The 27,374-nt window shown below is 53.0% G+C and overlaps 1 protein-coding gene and 3 long non-coding RNA genes across 9 annotated transcripts in view; 1 reads left to right on the forward strand and 3 right to left on the reverse strand.

The window, feature by feature from the left end:
* rtcb (RNA 2',3'-cyclic phosphate and 5'-OH ligase) overlaps positions 1-27,374 on the forward strand; it is a 44,656-nt gene that overhangs the window by 8,527 nt on the left and 8,755 nt on the right. The window contains exons 2-9 of the mRNA XM_083546564.1: positions 1,094-1,172; positions 1,256-1,323; positions 2,555-2,654; positions 2,776-2,932; positions 3,838-3,994; positions 4,081-4,240; positions 4,865-5,040; positions 5,200-5,388. Of these exons, the coding sequence (XP_083402690.1) occupies positions 1,094-1,172; positions 1,256-1,323; positions 2,555-2,654; positions 2,776-2,932; positions 3,838-3,994; positions 4,081-4,240; positions 4,865-5,040; positions 5,200-5,388 (1,086 nt within the window). The remainder of the gene's footprint in view (positions 1-1,093; positions 1,173-1,255; positions 1,324-2,554; positions 2,655-2,775; positions 2,933-3,837; positions 3,995-4,080; positions 4,241-4,864; positions 5,041-5,199; positions 5,389-27,374) is intronic.
* LOC310729295 lies at positions 7,378-9,702 on the reverse strand. Of its 3 annotated transcripts, none has more exons than XR_014534537.1 (3): positions 9,650-9,702; positions 9,441-9,517; positions 7,378-7,418 (listed from the first exon to the last, which is right to left on the reverse strand). It is a non-coding gene; the product is annotated as an uncharacterized lncRNA (long non-coding RNA). The 3 variants fall into 3 exon arrangements; XR_014534538.1 differs by having other exon boundaries at positions 9,441-9,474; positions 9,650-9,691; XR_014534539.1 differs by lacking the exon at positions 7,378-7,418 and adding an exon at positions 8,208-8,264.
* Positions 11,573-27,198, reverse strand: LOC310729294. Of its 3 annotated transcripts, none has more exons than XR_014534534.1 (3): positions 27,172-27,198; positions 17,434-17,508; positions 11,573-11,603 (listed from the first exon to the last, which is right to left on the reverse strand). It is a non-coding gene; the product is annotated as an uncharacterized lncRNA (long non-coding RNA). The 3 variants fall into 3 exon arrangements; XR_014534535.1 differs by lacking the exon at positions 11,573-11,603 and adding an exon at positions 15,551-15,586; XR_014534536.1 differs by lacking the exons at positions 11,573-11,603; positions 27,172-27,198 and adding exons at positions 15,551-15,586; positions 25,463-25,523 and having other exon boundaries at positions 17,434-17,510.
* On the reverse strand, positions 19,066-24,209 carry LOC310729296. Of its 2 annotated transcripts, none has more exons than XR_014534540.1 (3): positions 24,151-24,209; positions 20,701-20,779; positions 19,066-19,096 (listed from the first exon to the last, which is right to left on the reverse strand). It is a non-coding gene; the product is annotated as an uncharacterized lncRNA (long non-coding RNA). The 2 variants fall into 2 exon arrangements; XR_014534541.1 differs by lacking the exon at positions 24,151-24,209 and adding an exon at positions 23,342-23,381.

The raw sequence follows: 27,374 nt of genomic DNA on the forward strand, positions 1-27,374 counted from the left end.
AGATTTTGAGTGTGTGTGTGTGTGTACAGTGTAGATTTAGTGTGTGTGTGTGTGTGTACAGTGTAGATTTAGTGTGTGTGTGTGTGTGTACAGTGTAGATTTAGTGTGTGTGTGTGTGTGTACAGTGTAGATTTAGTGTGTGTGTGTGTGTGTACAGTGTAGATTTAGTGTGTGTGTGTGTGTGTACAGTGTAGATTTAGTGTGTGTGTGTGTGTGTACAGTGTAGATTTAGTGTGTGTGTGTGTGTACAGTGTAGATTTAGTGTGTGTGTGTGTGTACAGTGTAGATTTAGTGTGTGTGTGTGTGTACAGTGTAGATTTAGTGTGTGTGTGTGTGTACAGTGTAGATTTAGTGTGTGTGTGTGTGTACAGTGTAGATTTAGTGTGTGTGTGTGTGTACAGTGTAGATTTAGTGTGTGTGTGTGTGTACAGTGTAGATTTAGTGTGTGTGTGTGTGTACAGTGTAGATTTAGTGTGTGTGTGTGTGTACAGTGTAGATTTAGTGTGTGTGTGTGTGTACAGTGTAGATTTAGTGTGTGTGTGTGTGTACAGTGTAGATTTTGTGTGTGTGTGTGTACAGTGTAGATTTTGTGTGTGTGTGTGTACAGTGTAGATTTTGTGTGTGTGTGTGTACAGTGTAGATTTTGTGTGTGTGTGTGTGTACAGTGTAGATTTTGTGTGTGTGTGTGTACAGTGTAGATTTAGTGTGTGTGTGTGTGTACAGTGTAGATTTAGTGTGTGTGTGTGTACAGTGTAGATTTAGTGTGTGTGTGTGTACAGTGTAGATTTAGTGTGTGTGTGTGTACAGTGTAGATTTAGTGTGTGTGTGTGTGTGTGTGTGTACAGTGTAGATTTAGTGTGTGTGTGTGTGTGTGTGTGTGTGTGTGTGTGTGTGTGTATACAGTGTAGAAGCAGCTGGAGATCCTGCAAATAAAACGCACACAAAACATTTTCCATCTGATGTAGTAAAGTGGTGTTTGTGGACACATCTGTAAAACAGCTGCACATGGCTTCACTCGGACGGAGAGATGTGTACAGAAGGTGATAAATGAAAGGCTGCTGGTTCTTCTGTATTGACTGAGACCTGTGTGTAGGTGGAGGGTGTCTTCTACGTGAATGAAGCGCTGGAGAAGCTGATGTTTGAGGAGCTGAGAAACGCATGTCGTGGAGGAGGTATCAGCCGTTCTTCTAGAAATCCTTCATGGTAACAGCTGCAGCCTGGTCTCAGATCTGACGCAGTGTTTTTGTGCTTTCAGGTTTTGGTGGGTTTCTGCCCGCTATGAAGCAGATCGGCAACGTGGCGGCTCTGCCCGGAATCGTACACGTGAGTGCTGAAGCATCATGTTTCGTTGTTGTTGTTGTGGACATTCAGCTTCATACGAGGTGGAACCAAAACGTATCGAGACTCCGATTACAAGAAAGTCCTTTATTTATCTACGTTTCCACTCGATCACCTTCAAAATAGTCCCCTTACACAGCAATACAGCGCCCCCTGTGGTGTTGTAGAACCTGTCCTGGACAACGGTGTTTCAAAACAGTGACCTTTGAGCTGGATCTTCATCTTCAGGAAGAGGGCAAAGTTCACAGGGGCCAAGTCTGGTCGGTGCTCCCTGTGACTGGGCATGCAGCCTCGTACTGCCATCTGTTGGCGTGTTACAAAACTAGTCTCAAAACATTTTGATACCCCCTCGTATGAACTTCATGTACAGGACAAACTGCAGGTTTCAGGCGAGTAGTAATGAAGAGTGTAGAAAATAATCAGTATAATAAATAAAAATATAACTGCAGTTTAAAGGATTGTTTCTGATGACTGTTCTCTAACGCTGTTCTCTAACGCTGTTCTCTAACACTGTTCTCTAACGCTGTTCGCTGTTCTCTGTCGCTGTTCTCTGTCGCTGTTCTCTGTCGCTGTTCTCTGTCGCTGTTCTCTGTCGCTGTTCGCTGTTCTCTATCGCTGTTCTCTATCGCTGTTCGCTGTTCTCTATCGCTGTTCGCTGTTCTCTATCGCTGTTCGCTGTTCTCTATCGCTGTTCTCTATCGCTGTTCTCTGTTCTCTATCGCTGTTCTCTAACGCTGTTCTCTGTTCTCTAACGCTGTTCTCTAACGCTGTTCTCTAACGCTGTTCTCTAACGCTGTTCTCTAACGCTGTTCTCTGTTCTCTAACGCTGTTCTCTAACGCTGTTCTCTGTTCTCTAACGCTGTTCTCTGTTCTCTATCGCTGTTCTCTATCGCTGTTCTCTATCGCTGTTCTCTATCGCTGTTCTCTATCGCTGTTCTCTAACGCTGTTCTCTAACGCTGTTCTCTAACGCTGTTCTCTGTTCTCTATTCTCTATCGCTGTTCTCTATCGCTGTTCTCTATCGCTGTTCTCTAACGCTGTTCTCTATCGCTGTTCTCTATCGCTGTTCTCGATGATGAGGAATGAGTTTATGTTGAATGTATTCGTGTTTGTGAGGTTCACACGCTGAGGTTCGGTGTTGAGAGATCAGTGTTTAGGATTTGATTGTTGATCCGTCTGAGAGATTGTGAGTTTACTGGTATTTCTTGGTGTCTCAGAGATCAATAGGTCTGCCTGACGTTCACTCTGGATACGGTTTTGCGATCGGAAACATGGCTGCGTTCGACATGAGCGACCCTACAGCAGTCGTCTCTCCAGGTAGGAACAGGAACGGTTTCTTCTGCAGATGAACCGTGGTGAGATCCTGCAGGGATTTAATGTGGATTTCTCCTTCATTGTAAACTGAAATTTATCTGTGAGTGGAATGATGATGTTCCAGGTGGTGTGGGATTTGACATTAATTGTGGCGTACGTCTGCTGAGAACCAACCTGGATGAAGGAGACGTGCAGCCGGTGAAGGAACAGCTGGCGCAAGCTCTCTTTGATCACATCCCTGTAGGAGTCGGATCTAAGGGAGTCATTCCCATGAACGCCAAGTAAACAACACACACACACACATACCCATACACACACACACACCCCGTCAACACACACCACACACGCATCCACACACACACACACACACACACACACACACACACACACACTCCCATACACACACACAGTCGCCATGGTGCCCATCAGGGATAAACACACACCATTCACCTTCACTGTTGATTTCTGTAAAGCTGCTTTGAGACGATGTGTGTTGTGAAAAGCGCAATAGAAATAAACTTGACTTGACTTGAGACACACACACCCCGTCAACACACACCACACACATGCATCCACACACACACACACACACACACACAAGCACCCCGTCAACACACACACACACGCACTCCCACACACACACATACACACACACACACGCACTCACACACACACGCACACACACACACGCACTCCCACACACACCCCGTCAACACACACCACACACGCATCCACACACGCACTCCCACACACACACACACACGCACTCCCACACACATACGCACACGCACGCACACGCACTCCCACACACACACGCACACACACTCCCATACACACGCAAACACACTCCCATACACACGCACACACTCCCCTAAACACATACCACACACACCCCCCATACACACACACACACACACACACCCCGTCAACACACACCGCACACACACCCATACACACACACTCACACGCACACCCCGTCAACACACACCACACACACTCCCATAAACACACGCACACCCCGTCAAGGCGTGCACACACAAACACACATGTTCATAGTTCAGGCTGGTGAATATTTGTTGGTGTGGATTGTGTAGATGATTTAGCATTAAATAAAGCAGGATGTTTAGAATTGATGAAGACTGACGTGTGTGTGTGTGTGTGTGTGTGTGTGTGTGTGTGTACACAGAGACTTGGAGGAGGCCCTGGAGATGGGGATGGACTGGTCTCTGAGAGAAGGTTATGCCTGGGCTGAGGATAAAGAGCACTGTGAGGAATACGGCCGGATGCTGCAGGCAGACCCTAACAAGGTCTCCTCCAAGGCCAAGAAGAGAGGCCTGCCACAGGTACCCACGTTTACAGCCACGTTCACATCAGCACTGAAGCTCACTAACTGTTTACAACTGTAACGTGAACATTCTCTGTTCTGCAGCTCGGGACTCTGGGAGCAGGGAATCACTACGCCGAGATCCAGGTTGTGGATGAGATCTATAACGACTATGCAGCTAAAAAGATGGGCATCGACCACAAGGGCCAGGTGTGTGTGATGATCCACAGCGGGAGTCGTGGGCTCGGACACCAGGTGGCCACAGGTAGGCGCTCTGCTCTGCTTTCCCTTTTTTTTCCTGAGTTTTGCATCTTCTGCATGAGAATTTGGGAACAGTCTGCACATGTGTGTTTGCACTGACACATGGTGCAAACACACACACGATGCTGACAGAAGGAACACCAGCAACATGTGCATTTTCAATTTAACCCATACTGACCCCAGAGTCAATTACACACACACACACACACACACACACACACACACACACACAGAGCAGTCACACGTCTCCTGTACAGTGACGTTTGTAGAGCAGGGATGAGGGATTCTTCTCCACAATACCAGGGCAGAGCATGTAGTGTAATAAAGTAGAGACTCAGTCAAATGTGACTCCAATTAAAGTAGTTTCACTTTAAACTTTCACTACAAACATTTTTACCTTCAAATGAACTTCAGATTGTTAAACGTAAACGTCTCAAATATTCATCAATAAACGTATAAAAACCTGATTTTTGATTAGTAGCCAAGAATAAACTCCACCAGAGAACAGAGAACAGATCTGCATATTTCCTGTGTGTGTGTGTGTGTGTGTGTGTGTGTGTGTGTGTGTGTGTGTGTGTGTGTGTGTGTGTGTGTGTGTGTGTGTGTGTGTGTGTGTGTGTGTGTGTAGATGCTTTGGTGGCCATGGAGAAGGCCATGAAACGTGACAACATCATAGTGAACGACAGACAGCTCGCTTGTGCTCACATCGGGTCTCCTGAAGGTCAGGATTACCTGAAAGGCATGGCAGCTGCAGGCAACTACGCCTGGGTCAACCGTTCCTCCATGACCTTCCTCACACGCCAGGTCAGTGAGCTCACACACTCCTCACACACTTCACTTAAACTTTCCACACACTCCTCACAAACCCAACACTCCCCTCACACTCCCCTCACACACACTCTGACTCCAGCTGAAGGCTGTAAGTGTGAGGAGAGTTCACTAATATCACTCCTGTGCATCCAGGCTTTCTCCAAAGTGTTCAGCACCACACCAGATGATCTGGACATGCATGTGATCTACGACGTGTCCCACAACATTGCTAAAGTGGAGGAGCACATGGTGGCGGGCAAACAGAAAACCCTGCTGGTGCATCGGAAAGGTTCCACACGGGCTTTTCCCCCTCATCACCCCCTCATCGCCGTCGACTACCAGGTGAACACACCATCCATTACCACACACACCCTCCACACACACCCTCTAACCTTCACACACACCCTCTACCCTCCACACACACCCTCTACCCTCAACACACACCCTCTACCCTCCACACACACACCCTCTACACTCCACACACACACCCTCTACACTCCACACACACACCCTACACACACACACCCTCTACACTACACACACACACCCTACACACACACACCCTACACACACACACACCCTCTACACTCCACACACACACACACACCCTACACACACACACCCTCTACACTCCACACACACACCCTACACACACACACCCTCTACACTCCACACACACCCTACACACACACCCTCTACACTCCACACACACACCCTCTACACTCCACACACACACCCTTTACCCTCCACACACACACCCTTTACCCTCCACACACACCCTCTACACTCCACACACACACCCTACACACACACCCTCTACACTCCACACACACACCCTCTACACTCCACACACACACCCTACACACACACACCCTCCCTCTACACTCCACACACACACCCTACACACACACACCCTCCCTCTACACTCCACACACCCTCCCTCTACACTCCACACACACACCCTTTAACCTACACACACACACCCTTTAACCTACACACACACACCCTTTAACCTACACACACACACCCTCTAACCTACACACACACACCCTCTAACCTACACACACACCCTCTAACCTACACACACACACACCCTCCACACACACACACACCCTCTAACCTCCACACACACACCCTACACACACACACACACACACACACACACACACACACACACACACCCTCTAACCTCCACACACACACCCTCTAACCTCCACACACACACCCTCTAACCTCCACACACACACCCTCTACACTCCACACACACACCCTCTACACTCCACACACACACCCTACACACACACACACCCTCTACACTCCACACACACACACACACACCCTACACACACACACCCTCTACACTCCACACACACACCCTACACACACACACCCTCTACACTCCACACACACCCTACACACACACCCTCTACACTCCACACACACACCCTCTACACTCCACACACACACCCTTTACCCTCCACACACACACCCTTTACCCTCCACACACACCCTCTACACTCCACACACACACACCCTACACACACACCCTCTACACTCCACACACACACCCTACACACACACACCCTCTACACTCCACACACACACCCTACACACACACACCCTCCCTCTACACTCCACACACACACCCTTTAACCTACACACACACACCCTTTAACCTACACACACACACCCTCTAACCTACACACACACACCCTCTACACTCCACACACACACCCTACACACACACACCCTCTACACTACACACACACACCCTACACACACACACACCCTCTACACTCCACACACACACACACACCCTACACACACACACCCTCTACACTCCACACACACACCCTACACACACACACCCTCTACACTCCACACACACCCTACACACACACCCTCTACACTCCACACACACACCCTCTACACTCCACACACACACCCTTTACCCTCCACACACACACCCTTTACCCTCCACACACACCCTCTACACTCCACACACACACCCTACACACACACCCTCTACACTCCACACACACACCCTACACACACACCCTCTACACTCCACACACACACCCTACACACACACCCTCTACACTCCACACACACACCCTACACACACACCCTCTACACTCCACACACACACCCTACACACACACACCCTCTACACTCCACACACACACCCTACACACACACACCCTCCCTCTACACTCCACACACACACCCTTTAACCTACACACACACACACCCTCTAACCTACACACACACCCTCTAACCTACACACACACACACCCTCCACACACACACACACCCTCTAACCTCCACACACACACCCTACACACACACACACACACACACACACACACCCTCTAACCTCCACACACACACCCTCTAACCTCCACACACACACCCTCTACACTCCACACACACACCCTCTACACTTCACACACACACCCTACACACACACACACCCTCTACACTCCACACACACACCCTCTACACTCCACACACACACACCCTACACACACACCCTCTACACTCCACACACACACACACCCTACACACAAACCTTCTACACTCCACACACACACCCTACACACACACCCTCTACACTTCACACACACACCCTACACACACACACCCTCTACACTTCACACACACACCCTACACACACACACCCTCTACACTCCACACACACACACCCTACACACACACACCCTCTACACTCCACACACACCCTCTACCCTACACACACACACCCTACACACACACACCCTCTACACTCCACACACACCCTCTACCCTACACACACACACCCTCTACCCTACACACACACCCTCTACCCTACACACACACCCTCTACCCTCCACACACACCCTCTACACTCCCCACACCCACCCTCTACACTCCACACACACACGCACTACACACACACCCTCTACACTCCACACACACACACCCTACACACACACCCTACACACACACCCTCTACATTCCACACACACACACCCTGCACACACACCCTCTACACTCCACACCCCCTCTACAATCCACACACACACCCTACACACACACCCTCTACACTCCACACACACACCCTACACACACACCCTCTACACTCCACACACACACCCTACACACACACCCTCTAACCTCCACACACACCCTACACACACACACACCCTACACACACACACCCTACACACACACACACCCTACACACACACCCTCTACACTCCACACACACACCCTCTACACTCCACACACACACCCTCTACACTCCACACCCCCTCTACACTCCACACCCCCTCTACACTCCACACACACACCCTCCACACACACCCTCTACACTCCACACACACACCCTCTACACACACACCCTCTACACTCCACACACACACCCTCTACACACACACCCTCTACACACCCTCTACACTCCCCACACACACCCTCTACACTCCACACACACACCCTCTACACTCCCCACACACACACCCTACACACTCCACACACACACCATCTACACTCCACACACACACCCTACACACACACACCCTCCACACTCCACACACACACCCTACACACACACACCCTCCACACTCCACACACCCTCCACACACACACCCTCCACACACACACCCTCTACACTCCACACACACACACCCTCCAACCTCCACACACACCCTACACACTCCACACACACACCCTCTAACCTCCACACACACCCTCTACACTCCACACACACACCCTCTACACTCCACACACACACCCTCTACACTCCACACACACACCCTCTACACTCCACACACACACCCTACACACACACCCTCTACCCTCCACACACACACACACACCCTACACACACACCCTCTACACTCCACACACACACACCCTACACACACACCCTCTACACTCCACACACACACACACACCCTACACACAAACCTTCTACACTCCACACACACACCCTACACACACACCCTCTACACTTCACACACACACCCTACACACACACCCTCTACACTTCACACACACACACCCTACACACACACACCCTCTACACTCCACACACACACCCTCTACCCTACACACACACCCTCTACATTCCCCACACCCACCCTCTACACTCCACACACACACACACCCTACACACACACCCTCTACACTCCACACACACACACCCTACACACACACCCTCTACACTCCACACACACACACCCTACACACACACTCTCTACACTCCACACACACACACCCTGCACACACACCCTCTACACTCCACACACGCACACACACCCTCTACACTCCACACACACACCCTCCACACACACACACACCCTCTACACTCCACACACACACACCCTACACACTCCACACACACACCCTCTAACCTCCACACACACCCTACACACACACACACACACCCTCTAACCTCCACACACACACCCTACACACACACACACACACCCTCTAACCTCCACACACACACCCTCTACACTCCACACACACACCCTCTACACTCCACACACACACCCTCTACACTCCACACACACACCCTCTACACTCCACACACACACCCTACACACACACACCCTCTAACCTCCACACACACCCTACACACACACACACCCTACACACACACACCCTCTACACTCCACACACACACCCTGCACACACACCCTCTACACTCCACACCCCCTCTACACTCCACACACACACCCTCCACACACACCCTCTACACTCCACACACACACCCTCTACACTCCACACACACACCCTCTACACTCCACACACACACCCTACACACTCCACACACACACCCTCTAACCTCCACACACTTCACACACACACACCCTCTAACCTCCACACACACCCTCCACACACACACACACACACTCCACACACACACCCTCTAACCTCCACACACTTCACACACACACCCTCCACACACACACACCCTCTAACCTCCACACACACCCTCCACACACACCCTCTACACTCCACACACACACACCCTACACACACACACCCTCTACACTCCACACACACACACCCTACACACACACCCTCTACACTCCACACACACACACCCTACACACAAACCTTCTACACTTCACACACACACCCTACACACAAACCCTCTACACTTCACACACACCCTACACACACACACCCTCTACACTCCACACACCCTCTACACTCCACACCCCCTCTACACTCCACACACACACCCTCCACACACACCCTCTACACTCCACACACACACCCTCTACACACACACCCTCTACACTCCACACACACACCCTCTACACACACACCCTCTACACACCCTCTACACTCCACACACACACCCTCTACACTCCCCACACACACCCTCTACACTCCACACACACACCCTCTACACTCCCCACACACACACCCTACACACTCCACACACACACCATCTACACTCCACACACACACCCTACACACACACACCCTCCACACTCCACACACACACCCTACACACACACACCCTCCACACTCCACACACCCTCCACACACACACCCTCCACACACACACCCTCTACACTCCACACACACACACCCTCCAACCTCCACACACACCCTACACACTCCACACACACACCCTCTAACCTCCACACACACCCTCTACACTCCACACACACACCCTCTACACTCCACACACACACCCTCTACACTCCACACACACACCCTCTACACTCCACACACACACCCTACACACACACCCTCTACCCTCCACACACACACACACACCCTACACACACACCCTCTACACTCCACACACACACACCCTACACACACACCCTCTACACTCCACACACACACACACACCCTACACACAAACCTTCTACACTCCACACACACACCCTACACACACACCCTCTACACTTCACACACACACCCTACACACACACCCTCTACACTTCACACACACACACCCTACACACACACACCCTCTACACTCCACACACACACCCTCTACCCTACACACACACCCTCTACATTCCCCACACCCACCCTCTACACTCCACACACACACACACCCTACACACACACCCTCTACACTCCACACACACACACCCTACACACACACCCTCTACACTCCACACACACACACCCTACACACACACTCTCTACACTCCACACACACACACCCTGCACACACACCCTCTACACTCCACACACGCACACACACCCTCTACACTCCACACACACACCCTCCACACACACACACACCCTCTACACTCCACACACACACACCCTACACACTCCACACACACACCCTCTAACCTCCACACACACCCTACACACACACACACACACCCTCTAACCTCCACACACACACCCTACACACACACACACACACCCTCTAACCTCCACACACACACCCTCTACACTCCACACACACACCCTCTACACTCCACACACACACCCTCTACACTCCACACACACACCCTCTACACTCCACACACACACCCTACACACACACACCCTCTAACCTCCACACACACCCTACACACACACACACCCTACACACACACACCCTCTACACTCCACACACACACCCTGCACACACACCCTCTACACTCCACACCCCCTCTACACTCCACACACACACCCTCCACACACACCCTCTACACTCCACACACACACCCTCTACACTCCACACACACACCCTCTACACTCCACACACACACCCTACACACTCCACACACACACCCTCTAACCTCCACACACTTCACACACACACACCCTCTAACCTCCACACACACCCTCCACACACACACACACACACACACTCCACACACACACCCTCTAACCTCCACACACTTCACACACACACCCTCCACACACACACACCCTCTAACCTCCACACACACCCTCCACACACACCCTCTACACTCCACACACACACACCCTACACACACACACCCTCTACACTCCACACACACACACCCTACACACACACCCTCTACACTCCACACACACACACCCTACACACAAACCTTCTACACTTCACACACACACCCTACACACAAACCCTCTACACTTCACACACACCCTACACACACACACCCTCTACACTCCACACACCCTCTACCCTCCACACACACCCTCCACACTCCACACACACACCCTCTACACTCCACACACACACCCTCTACACTCCACACACACACCCTCTACACTTCACACACACACACCATCTACACTCCACACACACACCCTGCACACACACACCCTCTACACTCCACACACACACCCTACACACACACACCCTCCACACACACACCCTCTACACTCCACACACACACCCTCCACACACACACCCTCTACACTCCACACACACACACCCTACACACTCCACACACACACCCTCTAACCTCCACACACTCCACACACACACCCTCTAACCTCCACACACACACACACACCCTACACACACACCCTACACACACACCCTACACACACACACACACCCTACACACACACTCCACACACACACCCTCTACACTCCACACACACACCCTCTACACTCCCCACACACACCCTCTACACTCCACACACACACCCTACACACACACCCTCTACCCTCCACACACACCCTCTACACTCCACACACACACACCCTACACACACACCCTCTACACTCCACACACACACCCTCTACACTCCACACACACACCCTCCACACACACACCCTCTACACTCCACACACACACACCCTACACACTCCACACACACACCCTCTAACCTCCACACACTCCACACACACACCCTCTAACCTCCACACACACACACACACCCTACACACACACCCTACACACACACCCTACACACACACACACACCCTACACACACACTCCACACACACACCCTCTACACTCCACACACACACCCTCTACACTCCCCACACACACCCTCTACACTCCACACACACACCCTACACACACACCCTCTACCCTCCACACACACCCTCTACACTCCACACACACACACCCTACACACACACCCTCTACACTCCACACACACACCCTCTACACACACACCCTCCACACACACACCCTCTACACTCCACACACACACCCTCCACACACACACCCTCTACACTCCACACACACACACCCTACACACTCCACACACACACCCTCTAACCTCCACACACTCCACACACACACCCTCTAACCTCCACACCCTACACACACACCCTACACACACACCCTACACACACACCCTACACACACACACACACCCTACACACACACTCCACACACACACCCTCTACACTCCACACACACACCCTCTACACTCCCCACACACACCCTCTACACTCCACACACACACCCTACACACACACCCTCTACACTCCACACACACACCCTCTACACTCCACACACACACACCCTACACACACACCCTCTACACTCCACACACACACCCTACACACACACCCTCTACACTCCACACACACACACCCTACACACACACCCTCTACACTCCACACACACACCCTACACACACACCCTCTACACTCCACACACACACCCTCTACACTCCCCACACACACCCTCTACACTCTCCACACACACACCCTACACACACACACCCTCTACACTCCACACACACACCCTACACACACACACCCTCTACACTCCACACACACACCCTACACACACACACCCTCCCTCTACACTCCACACACACACCCTACACACACACACCCTCCCTCTACACTCCACACACCCTCCCTCTAACCTACACACACGCACCCTCTAACCTACACACACGCACACCCTACACACACACCCTCTACACTCCACACACACACACCCTACACACACACCCTCTACACTCCACACACACACCCTACACACACACCCTCTACACTCCCCACACACACCCTCTACACTCCACACACACACCCTACACACACACACCCTCCACACACACACACACACACCCTACACACACACACACCCTCCACACACACACACACACCCTCTAACCTCCACACACACACCCTTCACACACACACACCCTCTAACCTCCACACACACCCTCCACACACACCCTCTACACTCCACACACACACACCCTACACACACACACCCTCTACACTCCACACACACACACCCTACACACACACCCTCTACACTCCACACACACACACCCTACACACAAACCTTCTACACTTCACACACACACCCTACACACAAACCCTCTACACTTCACACACACCCTACACACACACACCCTCTACACTCCACACACCCTCTACCCTCCACACACACCCTCCACACTCCACACACACACCCTCTACACTCCACACACACACCCTCTACACTCCACACACACACCCTCTACACTCCACACACACACCCTCTACACTCCCCACACACACCCTCTACACTTCACACACACACACCATCTACACTCCACACACACACCCTACACACACACACCCTCTACACTCCACACACACACCCTCCACACACACCCTCCACACACACACCCTCTACACTCCACACACACACCCTCCACACACACACCCTCTACACTCCACACACACACACCCTACACACTCCACACACACACCCTCTAACCTCCACACACTCCACACACACACCCTCTAACCTCCACACACACCCTACACACACACCCTACACACACACCCTACACACACACCCTACACACACACCCTACACACACACACACACCCTACACACACACCCTCTACACTCCCCACACACACCCTCTACACTCCACACACACACCCTACACACACACACCCTCCACACACACACACACACCCTACACACACACACCCTCCACACACACACACACACCCTCTAACCTCCACACACACACCCTCCACACACACACACCCTCTAACCTCCACACACACCCTCCACACACACCCTCTACACTCCACACACACACACCCTACACACACACACCCTCTACACTCCACACACACACACCCTACACACACACCCTCTACACTCCACACACACACACCCTACACACAAACCTTCTACACTTCACACACACACCCTACACACAAACCCTCTACACTTCACACACCCTCTACACTCCACACACCCTCTACCCTCCACACACACCCTCCACACTCCACACACACACCCTCTACACTCCACACACACACCCTCTACACTCCACACACACACCCTCTACACTCCCCACACACACCCTCTACACTTCACACACACACACACCATCTACACTCCACACACACACCCTACACACACACACCCTCTACACTCCACACACACACCCTACACACACACCCTCCACACACACACCCTCTACACTCCACACACACACCCTCCACACACACACCCTCTACACTCCACACACACACACCCTACACACTCCACACACACACCCTCTAACCTCCACACACTCCACACACACACCCTCTAACCTCCACACACACACACACACCCTACACACACACCCTACACACACACCCTACACACACACACACACCCTACACACACACTCCACACACACACCCTCTACACTCCACACACACACCCTCTACACTCCCCACACACACCCTCTACACTCCACACACACACCCTCCACACACACCCTCTACCCTCCACACACACCCTCTACACTCCACACACACACACCCTACACACACACCCTCTACACTCCACACACACACACCCTACACACACACCCTACACACACACCCTCTACACTCCACACACACACCCTACACACACACACCCTCTACACTCCACACACACACCCTCTACACTCCACACACACACCCTCTACACTCCACACACACACCCTCTACACTCCACACACACACCCTCTACACACACACCCTCTACACTCCACACACACACCCTACACACACACACCCTCTACACTCCACACACACACCCTACACACACACACCCTCTACACTCCACACACACACCCTACACACACACACCCTCTACACTCCACACACACACCCTACACACACACACCCTCTACACTCCACACACACACCCTACACACACCCTCCCTCTACACTCCACACACACACCCTACACACACACACCCTCCCTCTACACTCCACACACACACCCTACACACACACACCCTCCCTCTACACCCTACACACACACACACACACACACACACACACACACGCACCCTCTAACCTACACACACGCACCCTCTAACCTACACACACACACACACACACCCTCCACACACACACACACACACACCCTCCACACACACACACACACACACACACCCTCTAACCTCCACACACACACCCTACACACACACACCCTCTACACTACACACACACACCCTACACACACACACCCTCCCTCTACACTCCACACACACACCCTTTAACCTACACACACACACCCTTTAACCTACACACACACACACCCTCTAACCTACACACACACACCCTCTAACCTACACACACACCCTCTAACCTACACACACACACACCCTCCACACACACACACACCCTCTAACCTCCACACACACACCCTACACACACACACACACACACACACACACACCCTCTAACCTCCACACACACACCCTCTAACCTCCACACACACACCCTCTACACTCCACACACACACCCTCTACACTTCACACACACACCCTACACACACACACACCCTCTACACTCCACACACACACCCTCTACACTCCACACACACACACCCTACACACACACCCTCTACACTCCACACACACACACACCCTACACACAAACCTTCTACACTCCACACACACACCCTACACACACACCCTCTACACTTCACACACACACCCTACACACACACACCCTCTACACTTCACACACACACCCTACACACACACACCCTCTACACTCCACACACACACACCCTACACACACACACCCTCTACACTCCACACACACCCTCTACCCTACACACACACACCCTACACACACACACCCTCTACACTCCACACACACCCTCTACCCTACACACACACACCCTCTACACTCCACACACACCCTCTACCCTACACACACACCCTCTACCCTCCACACACACCCTCTACACTCCCCACACCCACCCTCTACACTCCACACACACACGCACTACACACACACCCTCTACACTCCACACACACACACCCTACACACACACCCTACACACACACCCTCTACATTCCACACACACACACCCTGCACACACACCCTCTACACTCCACACCCCCTCTACAATCCACACACACACCCTACACACACACCCTCTACACTCCACATACACACCCTACACACACACCCTCTACACTCCACACACACACCCTACACACACACCCTCTAACCTCCACACACACCCTACACACACACACACCCTACACACACACACCCTACACACACACACACCCTACACACACACCCTCTACACTCCACACACACACCCTCTACACTCCACACACACACCCTCTACACTCCACACCCCCTCTACACTCCACACCCCCTCTACACTCCACACACACACCCTCCACACACACCCTCTACACTCCACACACACACCCTCTACACACACACCCTCTACACTCCACACACACACCCTCTACACACACACCCTCTACACACCCTCTACACTCCACACACACACCCTCTACACTCCCCACACACACCCTCTACACTCCACACACACACCCTCTACACTCCCCACACACACACCCTACACACTCCACACACACACCATCTACACTCCACACACACACCCTACACACACACACCCTCCACACTCCACACACACACCCTCCACACACACACCCTCCACACACACACCCTCCACACACACACCCTCCACACACACACCCTCTACACTCCACACACACACCCTCTACACTCCCCACACACACACCCTACACACTCCACACACACACCATCTACACTCCACACACACACCCTACACACACACACCCTCCACACTCCACACACACACCCTCCACACACACACCCTCCACACACACACCCTCCACACACACACCCTCTACACTCCACACACACACACCCTCCAACCTCCACACACACCCTACACACTCCACACACACACCCTCTAACCTCCACACACACCCTACACACACACACACACCCTCTACACTCCACACACACACCCTCTACACTCCACACACACACCCTCTACACTCCACACACACACCCTACACACACACCCTCTACCCTCCACACACACACACACCCTACACACACACCCTCTACACTCCACACACACACACCCTACACACACACCCTCTACACTCCACACACACACACACACCCTACACACAAACCTTCTACACTCCACACACACACCCTACACACACACCCTCTACACTTCACACACACACCCTACACACACACCCTCTACACTTCACACACGCACACCCTACACACACACACCCTCTACACTCCACACACACACCCTCTACCCTACACACACACCCTCTACATTCCCCACACCCACCCTCTACACTCCACACACACACACACCCTACACACACACCCTCTACACTCCACACACACACACCCTACACACACACCCTCTACACTCCACACACACACACCCTACACACACACTCTCTACACTCCACACACACACACCCTGCACACACACCCTCTACACTCCACACACGCACACACACCCTCTACACTCCACACACACACCCTCCACACACACACACACCCTCTACACTCCACACACACACACCCTACACACTCCACACACACACCCTCTAACCTCCACACACACCCTACACACACACACACACACCCTCTAACCTCCACACACACACCCTACACACACACACACACACCCTCTAACCTCCACACACACACCCTCTACACTCCACACACACACCCTCTACACTCCACACACACACCCTCTACACTCCACACACACACCCTCTACACTCCACACACACACCCTACACACACACACCCTCTAACCTCCACACACACCCTACACACACACACACCCTACACACACACACCCTCTACACTCCACACACACACCCTGCACACACACCCTCTACACTCCACACCCCCTCTACACTCCACACACACACCCTCCACACACACCCTCTACACTCCACACACACACCCTCTACACTCCACACACACACCCTCTACACTCCACACACACACCCTCTACACTCCACACACACACCCTACACACTTCACACACACACCCTCTAACCTCCACACACTTCACACACACACCCTCTAACCTCCACACACACCCTCCACACACACACACACACACACACTCCACACACACACCCTCTAACCTCCACACACTTCACACACACACCCTCCACACACACACACCCTCTAACCTCCACACACACCCTCCACACACACCCTCTACACTCCACACACACACACCCTACACACACACACCCTCTACACTCCACACACACACACCCTACACACACACCCTCTACACTCCACACACACACACCCTACACACAAACCTTCTACACTTCACACACACACCCTACACACAAACCCTCTACACTTCACACACACCCTACACACACACACCCTCTACACTCCACACACCCTCTACCCTCCACACACACCCTCCACACTCCACACACACACCCTCTACACTCCACACACACACCCTCTACACTCCCCACACACACCCTCTACACTTCACACACACACACCATCTACACTCCACACACACACCCTACACACACACACCCTCTACACTCCACACACACACCCTACACACACACACCCTCCACACACACACCCTCTACACTCCACACACACACCCTCCACACACACACCCTCTACACTCCACACACACACACCCTACACACTCCACACACACACCCTCTAACCTCCACACACTCCACACACACACCCTCTAACCTCCACACACACACACACACCCTACACACACACCCTACACACACACCCTACACACACACACACACCCTACACACACACTCCACACACACACCCTCTACACTCCACACACACACCCTCTACACTCCCCACACACACCCTCTACACTCCACACACACACCCTACACACACACCCTCTACCCTCCACACACACCCTCTACACTCCACACACACACACCCTACACACACACCCTCTACACTCCACACACACACCCTCTACACTCCACACACACACCCTCCACACACACACCCTCTACACTCCACACACACACACCCTACACACTCCACACACACACCCTCTAACCTCCACACACTCCACACACACACCCTCTAACCTCCACACACACACACACACCCTACACACACACCCTACACACACACCCTACACACACACACACACCCTACACACACACTCCACACACACACCCTCTACACTCCACACACACACCCTCTACACTCCCCACACACACCCTCTACACTCCACACACACACCCTACACACACACCCTCTACCCTCCACACACACCCTCTACACTCCACACACACACACCCTACACACACACCCTCTACACTCCACACACACACCCTACACACACACCCTCCACACACACACCCTCTACACTCCACACACACCCTACACACTCCACACACACACCCTCTAACCTCCACACACACCCTACACACACACACACACACCCTCTAACCTCCACACACACACCCTACACACACACACACACACCCTCTAACCTCCACACACACACCCTCTACACTCCACACACACACCCTCTACACTCCACACACACACCCTCTACACTCCACACACACACCCTACACACACACACACCCTCTAACCTCCACACACACCCTACACACACACACACCCTACACACACACACCCTCTACACTCCACACACACACCCTGCACACACACCCTCTACACTCCACACCCCCTCTACACTCCACACACACACCCTCCACACACACCCTCTACACTCCACACACACACCCTCTACACTCCACACACACACCCTCTACACTCCACACACACACCCTACACACTCCACACACACACCCTCTAACCTCCACACACTTCACACACACACACCCTCTAACCTCCACACACACCCTCCACACACACACACACACACACACTCCACACACACACCCTCTAACCTCCACACACTTCACACACACACCCTCCACACACACACACCCTCTAACCTCCACACACACCCTCCACACACACCCTCTACACTCCACACACACACACCCTACACACACACACCCTCTACACTCCACACACACACACCCTACACACACACCCTCTACACTCCACACACACACACCCTACACACAAACCTTCTACACTTCACACACACACCCTACACACAAACCCTCTACACTTCACACACACCCTACACACACACACCCTCTACACTCCACACACCCTCTACCCTCCACACACACCCTCCACACTCCACACACACACCCTCTACACTCCACACACACACCCTCTACACTCCACACACACACCCTCTACACTCCACACACACACCCTCTACACTTCACACACACACACCATCTACACTCCACACACACACCCTACACACACACACCCTCTACACTCCACACACACACCCTACACACACACACCCTCCACACACACACCCTCTACACTCCACACACACACCCTCCACACACACACCCTCTACACTCCACACACACACACCCTACACACTCCACACACACACCCTCTAACCTCCACACACTCCACACACACACCCTCTAACCTCCACACACACACACACACCCTACACACACACCCTACACACACACCCTACACACACACACACACCCTACACACACACTCCACACACACACCCTCTACACTCCACACACACACCCTCTACACTCCCCACACACACCCTCTACACTCCACACACACACCCTACACACACACCCTCTACCCTCCACACACACCCTCTACACTCCACACACACACACCCTACACACACACCCTCTACACTCCACACACACACCCTCTACACTCCACACACACACCCTCCACACACACACCCTCTACACTCCACACACACACACCCTACACACTCCACACACACACCCTCTAACCTCCACACACTCCACACACACACCCTCTAACCTCCACACACACACACACACCCTACACACACACCCTACACACACACCCTACACACACACACACACCCTACACACACACTCCACACACACACCCTCTACACTCCACACACACACCCTCTACACTCCCCACACACACCCTCTACACTCCACACACACACCCTACACACACACCCTCTACCCTCCACACACACCCTCTACACTCCACACACACACACCCTACACACACACCCTCTACACTCCACACACACACCCTCTACACACACACCCTCCACACACACACCCTCTACACTCCACACACACACCCTCCACACACACACCCTCTACACTCCACACACACACACCCTACACACTCCACACACACACCCTCTAACCTCCACACACTCCACACACACACCCTCTAACCTCCACACCCTACACACACACCCTACACACACACCCTACACACACACCCTACACACACACACACACCCTACACACACACTCCACACACACACCCTCTACACTCCACACACACACCCTCTACACTCCCCACACACACCCTCTACACTCCACACACACACCCTACACACACACCCTCTACACTCCACACACACACACCCTACACACACACCCTCTACACTCCACACACACACCCTACACACACACCCTCTACACTCCACACACACACACCCTACACACACACCCTCTACACTCCACACACACACCCTACACACACACCCTCTACACTCCACACACACACCCTCTACACTCCCCACACACACCCTCTACACTCTCCACACACACACCCTACACACACACACCCTCTACACTCCACACACACACCCTACACACACACACCCTCTACACTCCACACACACACCCTACACACACACACCCTCCCTCTACACTCCACACACACACCCTACACACACACACCCTCCCTCTACACTCCACACACCCTCCCTCTAACCTACACACACGCACCCTCTAACCTACACACACGCACACCCTACACACACACCCTCTACACTCCACACACACACACCCTACACACACACCCTCTACACTCCACACACACACCCTACACACACACCCTCTACACTCCCCACACACACCCTCTACACTCCACACACACACCCTACACACACACACCCTCCACACACACACACACACACCCTACACACACACACACCCTCCACACACACACACACACCCTCTAACCTCCACACACACACCCTTCACACACACACACCCTCTAACCTCCACACACACCCTCCACACACACCCTCTACACTCCACACACACACACCCTACACACACACACCCTCTACACTCCACACACACACACCCTACACACACACCCTCTACACTCCACACACACACACCCTACACACAAACCTTCTACACTTCACACACACACCCTACACACAAACCCTCTACACTTCACACACACCCTACACACACACACCCTCTACACTCCACACACCCTCTACCCTCCACACACACCCTCCACACTCCACACACACACCCTCTACACTCCACACACACACCCTCTACACTCCACACACACACCCTCTACACTCCCCACACACACCCTCTACACTTCACACACACACACCATCTACACTCCACACACACACCCTACACACACACACCCTCTACACTCCACACACACACCCTCCACACACACCCTCCACACACACACCCTCTACACTCCACACACACACCCTCCACACACACACCCTCTACACTCCACACACACACACCCTACACACTCCACACACACACCCTCTAACCTCCACACACTCCACACACACACCCTCTAACCTCCACACACACCCTACACACACACCCTACACACACACCCTACACACACACCCTACACACACACCCTACACACACACACACACCCTACACACACACCCTCTACACTCCCCACACACACCCTCTACACTCCACACACACACCCTACACACACACACCCTCCACACACACACACACACCCTACACACACACACCCTCCACACACACACACACACCCTCTAACCTCCACACACACACCCTCCACACACACACACCCTCTAACCTCCACACACACCCTCCACACACACCCTCTACACTCCACACACACACACCCTACACACACACACCCTCTACACTCCACACACACACACCCTACACACACACCCTCTACACTCCACACACACACACCCTACACACAAACCTTCTACACTTCACACACACACCCTACACACAAACCCTCTACACTTCACACACCCTCTACACTCCACACACCCTCTACCCTCCACACACACCCTCCACACTCCACACACACACCCTCTACACTCCACACACACACCCTCTACACTCCACACACACACCCTCTACACTCCACACACACACCCTCTACACTTCACACACACACACACCATCTACACTCCACACACACACCCTACACACACACACCCTCTACACTCCACACACACACCCTACACACACACCCTCCACACACACACCCTCTACACTCCACACACACACCCTCCACACACACACCCTCTACACTCCACACACACACACCCTACACACTCCACACACACACCCTCTAACCTCCACACACTCCACACACACACCCTCTAACCTCTACACACACACACACACCCTACACACACACCCTACACACACACCCTACACACACACACACACCCTACACACACACTCCACACACACACCCTCTACACTCCACACACACACCCTCTACACTCCCCACACACACCCTCTACACTCCACACACACACCCTACACACACACCCTCTACCCTCCACACACACCCTCTACACTCCACACACACACACCCTACACACACACCCTCTACACTCCACACACACACACCCTACACACACACCCTACACACACACCCTCTACACTCCACACACACACCCTACACACACACACCCTCTACACTCCACACACACACCCTCTACACTCCACACACACACCCTCTACACTCCACACACACACCCTCTACACACACACCCTCTACACTCCACACACACACCCTACACACACACACCCTCTACACTCCACACACACACCCTACACACACACACCCTCTACACTCCACACACACACCCTACACACACACACCCTCTACACTCCACACACACACCCTACACACACACACCCTCTACACTCCACACACACACCCTACACACACCCTCCCTCTACACTCCACACACACACCCTACACACACACACCCTCCCTCTACACTCCACACACACACCCTACACACACACACCCTCCCTCTACACCCTACACACACACACACACACACACACACACACACACGCACCCTCTAACCTACACACACGCACCCTCTAACCTACACACACACACACACACACCCTCCACACACACACACACACACACACACCCTCTACACACACACACACACACACACACACCCTCTAACCTCCACACACACACCCTACACTACACACACCCTCTACACTACACACACCCTCTACACTACACACACACACCCTACACACACACACCCTCTACACTCCACACACACACCCTACACACACACACCCTCTACACTCCACACACACACCCTACACACACACACCCTCTACACTCCACACACACCCTACACACACCCTCCCTCTACACTCCACACACACACCCTACACACACACACCCTCTACACTCCACACACACACCCTACACACACACCCTCCACACACACACCCTCTACACTCCACACACACACCCTCCACACACACACCCTCTACACTCCACACACACACACCCTACACACTCCACACACACACCCTCTAACCTCCACACACTCCACACACACACCCTCTAACCTCCACACACACACACACACCCTACACACACACCCTACACACACACCCTACACACACACACACACCCTACACACACACTCCACACACACACCCTCTACACTCCACACACACACCCTCTACACTCCCCACACACACCCTCTACACTCCACACACACACCCTACACACACACCCTCTACCCTCCACACACACCCTCTACACTCCACACACACACACCCTACACACACACCCTCTACACTCCACACACACACACCCTACACACACACCCTACACACACACCCTCTACACTCCACACACACACCCTACACACACACACCCTCTACACTCCACACACACACCCTCTACACTCCACACACACACCCTCTACACTCCACACACACACCCTCTACACACACACCCTCTACACTCCACACACACACCCTACACACACACACCCTCTACACTCCACACACACACCCTACACACACACACCCTCTACACTCCACACACACACCCTACACACACACACCCTCTACACTCCACACACACACCCTACACACACACACCCTCTACACTCCACACACACACCCTACACACACCCTCCCTCTACACTCCACACACACACCCTACACACACACACCCTCCCTCTACACTCCACACACACACCCTACACACACACACCCTCCCTCTACACCCTACACACACACACACACACACACACACACACACACACGCACCCTCTAACCTACACACACGCACCTTCTAACCTACACACACACACACACACACCCTCCACACACACACACACACACACCCTCTACACACACACACACACACACACACACCCTCTAACCTCCACACACACACCCTACACACACACACCCTCTACACTACACACACACACCCTACACACACACACCCTCTACACTCCACACACACACCCTACACACACACACCCTCTACACTCCACACACACACCCTACACACACCCTCCCTCTACACTCCACACACACACACCCTACACACACACACCCTCCCTCTACACTCCACACACACACCCTACACACACACACCCTCCCTCTACACCCTACACACACACACACACACACACGCACCCTCTAACCTACACACACGCACCCTCTAACCTACACACACACACCCTACACACACACACCCTCTACACTCCACACACACACCCTACACACACACACCCTCTACACTCCACACACACACCCTACACACACACACCCTCTACACTCCACACACACACCCTACACACACACACCCTCTACACTCCACACACACACCCTACACACACGCACCCTCTACACTCTACACTCTACACACC

The sequence above is a fragment of the Silurus aristotelis genome (genome assembly GCF_946808225.1).
Source record: "Silurus aristotelis genome assembly, chromosome: 7".
NCBI classification, from domain to species: domain Eukaryota; kingdom Metazoa; phylum Chordata; class Actinopteri; order Siluriformes; family Siluridae; genus Silurus; species Silurus aristotelis.